We start from the raw sequence: 5891 nt of genomic DNA, 5'->3' as shown, positions 1-5891 counted from the left end.
ACAATTTAAGGTCTTTAACCACTAAACGAAATTGCAAATATGCTCATGAAGATTTATGAAGAATGCCGGAGCGGCAAGTGCCCGAGGAGCTGAATGTGTGAGATGATTATAATAATACTGTTGAGATTGATAACACAGTTGCAGCCTATGAAGATAGTGAAAATGAAAATATTGCGAATCTTGAAGTCACTAAAGAAAGTGAAGTACACCAATAAGGGTGATAAATGATGTTGTATGGTTGGCCAAAGAAAAGGGCATAGTACTTGATAATATGATAATGCAAGCACAAGTGCAAAACATACTAATGCTTGTTTCGATCATGGCGTGTGGGGCATTGATTGTATAACTGTAATGTTAAAAGAAGAGAATTAAATAATGAAAAAGAATAATAATAATTGTTGCTCGTTCGACTAGTTAATCTAGCTCCGCCAGTGCCTTTGAAATAAATTTAATCCATTTAATCCTCAAGTTAGGTCAGCGTAAGCTTTTTAATTCTGCAAGTAATTTCAGGTTATTTTACAAATTTCTTATAACTAATAATTATACAATCTCATTCCACTTACTGTAGTCTTGGCCTCTTGGCTACGAAAAAACAACTGAACACGCGGTTCTTATGTATGTACTTAGATCAATGCAGCTGCGTATTTTCGCGCTTATGTGTCTACTTATGTATAATAAAGTACCGCAAGAGTAGAATGAGAGAGAGAGAGTTTTAAAGTTTTTAAAGAGCGTCATTCTGTTTGTTCGGACAGAGTTCCGTTTTGTGTTACAGTGGTACGAAGTTTATTCGCAGGCCCGAATTTCGGCAACATTCCCCTCCCAGCAAGCGAGCCACTGGAGCTTGCTTCATTTTTCCCGTCATCGAGGACTGCTAACTTTACTGCTGGTCTGGAGAGGACACCTAGTTGTGTCTGTACCTTCGCCTGCCGGACTTGACCATCTTCTGCGGTGGTCACTTCGACCACTCGACCCTTTGTCCAGGTATTACGACGCTGATTTTCGTCCACTATAAGTACAATATCGCCTACACCAATTGGCTTTACTTTTTTATGCCACTTGGACCTTCGTGTTATGTTTGGTAGCATCTCTTTGACCCAGCGTTTTCAAAATAGGTTGGCGAACATCTCACTCTGGCGGAGCGACCATTTATAGTCGATTTGTTCCGTATCGCAAATCGGGTTTTCTCCATTTGATGAGCCAAGCAACAGGTGATTTGGCGTAAGAGCTTCTTGGTCTTCGTCGTCCAGGTACACGTATGTCAGGGGCCTGGAGTTGACCGTCATTTCCACCTCTGCCATTGCGGTAAGAAGACTTCCATCTGAGAATTTTTGATTTGGTGTTATACGGTATAACACGGTTTTAACGGAACGCACTAAGCGCTCCCAGGCTCCTCCCATGTGAGGAGCTGACGGTGGGTTGGAGTACCACGATATTTCCTGCTGCGACAATTCTCGGTGCATTTTTGCATCTTCCAGTTGAAGTTTGTCTCTAAGAAAGGCATTGGTCCCTCGAAAATTAGTCCCGTTATCGCTATATATTTCCTTTGGTATGCCTCGGCGCGATATATGGCGTCTTAAGCCCATTAGGCATGAGTTTGTGGTTAGACTATGCACGATCTCAATGCTTATTGCTCGCATTGTGAGGCAGGTTATCAGCATGCCCCACCTTTTCAATGACTTTCTTCCATCGATAACTGTTAGTGGCCCAAAATAATCAACTCCTACATACGTAAACGCTGGCTTGAATGCACCCAGTCTAGCCCTCGGTAGGGGCGCCATTAAGGGTGCCATGGGTAGAGCACTACTCAGCTTACATTGTTGGCAATTTCGACGAATCCCTTTAAGGAGAGGTCTTTGTTTTGGAATAAAATATTTTTGCCTCACCTCATTTACTGTTGTCTCATGATTCATGTGATAATATTTTTCATGGTAGTGCCGGACTATCAGCTTTGTAACCCAGTGTTGGGTGGGTAGAGCGATTCGTCCTTCAGGGATGCCAGCGAAGCGACTGGCTCTATCGCGTACACACAATACCCCATGGTCATTTAGAAAGAGTTGTAACCTCCATAGTGGACTGCTCCGGCAAACGTGGTGGCCGCTTTCGATGGCTGTGTACTCTTCGTTGTAACATTCTTGTTGTATGTTCCGGTAAAGAAACATTCTGGCTTCATTAATTTGGGATGCCGGTCGGTTTGTATTCTCATTTGATATACGTATTTTCTTGATCAACTTCCTCTTATAGGCAAGCCAACATGCAATTGCCCTTGTCAATCGATTCCATTTTGAAAAGTACTCGTAATTGATTCTTACTGATTCCCTTCGCATGTGAAGGAAACGAGAACGCAGATCCTCAGTGGCTGTCCTTTCATTGGTAGTTTCCGTCGGCCAATCAGCCGGCGGTAGTTTTAGGAATTTGGGTCCTTCGAACCATTGTGTATATGTTTCAAGCCTATGTTGTCGTTTGGTGGCGATGTCCGCAACATTTAGTTTGCTTGGTACCCATCTCCAGTTTCTGGCATCTGTGAGCTCACATATCTCGGCTATCCTAAACATTACATATTGTTGATATCGTCGTGGATCTCCAATGAGCCACGCTAGAACCGTTTTCGAGTCGGTCCATAAGTAACATTCCTCAAAGTCGATTTCATGTTGTGCTATTATATTTTTCATCAGTCGCGCTCCAGTTTCTGCTGCCTGTAGCTCCAAGCGGGGTATCGAAAGCGGCTGCAACGGAGCTACCTTGGATTAGGCTGAAACGAGACTCAAAAGTATTTGGTTATTTTGTTCGGAGGCAGAGTAGGCGTCTTCTCCCGCATCCACAAATACGTGAATTTGAACTCGGCAGTCTTTTGCATGCACATTTTTAAAATAGCATCTCGGAATTCGCACGTTCTCTATCAAGGGTAAGAAGGACAGCCATGATTGCCACATATCCTGCAGATTGGGTGGTATTTCCTCATCCCAATCAATCTTCGATCGCCAAACTTGTTGAAGCAGTATTTTGAAAGCAGCATATTTACGTATATCAAAAACTGACATCAAAACTTGTAAAATTTCCCTTTTGGTTGGTGCGACTTTTGTCGCTATTATGTTGCGCTTCAGGCGTACAAACTTTAGTGCATAGGTGAAGGCATCTTGATGTGGGCTCCACCGCATGCCCAATATTTTCTCATAAGAGTGTATCTCTTCACTGTTAAAGAACTGTTTTTCGTCGTAGGTTGTTGTGCAGCGAGTACCCGTTTGGAGTTCGAACACCACTTGGGCATATGAAAGCCCCCGCGTGCGTGGACTTCTCTAACTTCCTTCGCTAATGTAATGGCTTCTTCTTCTGAATGTCATGAATCGATGTAGTCGTCTACATAGTGACTTGACTGAATAGCTTTAGCTGCCGCAGGAAACTCGTCCGCGTGTTTCTTAGCGTTCAAGTCGCGCACATAGTGCGCTATACAGGGTGAGCACGTGGCTCCAAATGTCAACACATTTAATTGGAAAGTTTCTACGACTCCGGTTGTCTGATTTTGCCATAGGAATCGTTGTGCTTTAGTGTCTTCTTCTCGTACTGCTATTCGATGGAACATTTCGGCGATGTCACCGATTGCCGATTGCTCTCATCCTAAAGTTGTACATAATTTGCAGCAAGGGCACGAGCAAATCGGGCCCCTTTAGAAGAAAGTCATTTAGGGCTACTCCTGATGATTGAGCTGCCGCGTCCCACACCAATCTGACCCTGTCAGGTTTATGTGGATTTCGTACAGTAAAAATGGGTAAGTACCATGCGTTTTCGGGTTTCTCCCTGATTTCTTCCTCTGGCAACTTTCTGGCATAGCCTTTGGCATCAAGTTTTGTATTTGATTATGTAGCTCATTCGCAAAAGGAGGGTCTGCTGCCATTTTCTTTTTGCATGCATAAGAGTCGTCGTTTTGCTACCGGCAGGCTATTTGGAAATACACGGGGGCCATCTTTCCAAAGCAATCCCGTGGTGTACGTCCGCGAGCTGTAACTAACAGTGTCCTCCAGAATCTGTAGAGATCGCTCTTCATCAGGGGACTTGGTAAATATCGGCGGTGATTTTTCCTCCGTTAGCAAATGTTTTTTAACCATCTCATGCAAATCCAGATCGCATTGACAGCGATGCAGGAAGAGTCCTCCCCCAGATCGTCCCGATCCGCCATCCTAGTCTCGTTTTTGCAGCTATTGGTTGCTGCCATTTTCCTTCGCGTACCTTTAGCGAAGCTATGAGATTCGGATTATTACTGCCGATTATCATTTGAGGCATTGCGTTAATGAAGCTCGGGATAGGCAGGTTTTTTAAATGCGGATATCTCTGTTTTATCCTATCTGCTATCATCGTCTCGGCTGAAAGACCAATGGACTTAACCGTACAGACTTCATTTACTTTAAACAATTTATTGCCCAGTCCTTGTTTTGAGATTTTCAAGTTCAGCTGCTTGGATTCGCCGGTCCATCTAATGCATAGTGGATTGGCGAAACCTTTCACTTCGAGCGCATCAGCCAATTTTTCTTCTACAAGTGTTAGAGTCGATCCGTCATCCATAAATGCGTAGATATCGACGGATTTCGAATTGGAGTGCAAAGTGACTGGAACGATTCGAACATAGCATTCTGGTTGGTTGGTTAGTGACCCACGATGATTGTGCAGAACGCTTTCCGTCACGTCCTTATGAAGGAGACGGTGATGTTTTGCTTTGCAGCCATTTATGTCGCAAGCTACGCGACTCCAGCAGGATCCCTTGTGGTTTTTGAGGCACTGAGCACATAGGTGATGGTTATTTATCGCGTTCCACCTGGCTTCGACTGACATCCGCAACAACTTTTCGAAAGACACTGGTTTGTGGTGTCCTTGGCATATCGCACAGACTGTGTTCTTAGGGCTATCTGTAGGCGCTGCGGTATGTGTATGCATCACTCCTCTGTTGATTCTCTTCTTGTCGCTTTCTAGTAATATGTTGGGCGTAGATACGCGACTCGCCGCTTCCGCCAATTCAAACAACCAATCCGCTAGGTGCTGTATGTTCGGGTAGGGTATGGATTTTGAATGTAGAGCCCAGTTAAGCATCATATCAGGTCCCGTCTTCTCGATAAGCTCTTGTAATAACGTAGGGTTGTTCAGGTGCGCATCTAGCTTGCTTGCCCTAATGGTAGCGCACATATTTTTCACCGCAAATGCGAACTCGATCAGCGGTTCTAGCTTGCCCTTTGGAGGAGGCAAATTTCGCACATTCTCCATCAACAGTTTTATTATGTGTTCCGGGCGTCCAAAGTATATTCTCAAAGTACTTATAACGCTCGGCAGCATTTCTGGGAACAGTAGGCTGTCTCGCACGGCTTCAAGGGCCCTACCTTTCAGACATCTCTGCAGACGCATAGCGTTCTCCTCGTTGCTGTATCCACCGATCCGGGTGCTAGTTTCATAGGTGCTTATGAAAAGTGGCCATTCTCTTGGATCTCCTTTGAAAACTGGTAATTCCCTCGGCATTGATTGTCGAGCAGCTACTTGTTGTGGTGTTATGTCGTTGGTTTTGCACGGCATGCTCTGCGCTCTGGTACTCGTCGCCTTTGGAGTATTGGTTGCACTATCATTCGTCATCATTATGTATCGATGTATTACAGCAGCATGTTGTGGATGATCCTTCGCTTCTCCGTTTGACTGTACTCTCGGGTTGAGTAGGACGTACTTACGGCGCAGATATTCCCTTTCGAGGCACATTTCGTCCTCTTATTGTTGCAAAAGTATTTGCTGATCTTCCGGCATTGCTTCATCTTCCACGTGTTGATCTTTGTTGCCTGGGTGGTTAACCTTGAAATGGGATTCAGTTTCGAGGTTATGTTCACCTTCATCACACACGTGGCGACATGTCTCGCACATCCAGG

General features: G+C 44.6%; 1 protein-coding gene across 1 annotated transcript; it reads right to left on the bottom strand.

Annotated features, from left to right (window-relative positions):
• Positions 1–3334: 3334 nt before the first annotated feature.
• LOC137572118 (uncharacterized) lies at positions 3335–5610 on the bottom strand. Its single transcript, XM_068283900.1, has 2 exons — positions 4222–5610; positions 3335–3511 (listed from the first exon to the last, which is right to left on the bottom strand). The coding sequence occupies exons 1-2, from the start codon at positions 5608–5610 to the stop codon at positions 3335–3337; spliced, it is 1566 nt and encodes a 521-aa protein (XP_068140001.1).
• Between the last annotated feature and the right edge of the window lie 281 nt (positions 5611–5891).

Source organism: Drosophila tropicalis, unplaced genomic scaffold (genome assembly GCF_018151085.1).
Source record: "Drosophila tropicalis isolate 14030-0801.00 unplaced genomic scaffold, ASM1815108v1 contig_206, whole genome shotgun sequence".
Taxonomy (NCBI): domain Eukaryota; kingdom Metazoa; phylum Arthropoda; class Insecta; order Diptera; family Drosophilidae; genus Drosophila; species Drosophila tropicalis.
This window is presented reverse-complemented; position numbering and strand designations above follow the sequence as displayed.

Excerpts from the sequence above, each read along its gene's own strand:
- LOC137572118 (XM_068283900.1), bottom strand. The coding sequence starts at position 5,610 with ATGATGACGAATGATAGTGCAACCAATACTCCAAAGGCGACGAGTACC. Across the intron at positions 3,512-4,221 it reads ATCTCATAGCTTCGCTAAAG|ACAACCGGAGTCGTAGAAAC; the intron begins GTACGCGAAGGA and ends TGGCAAAATCAG.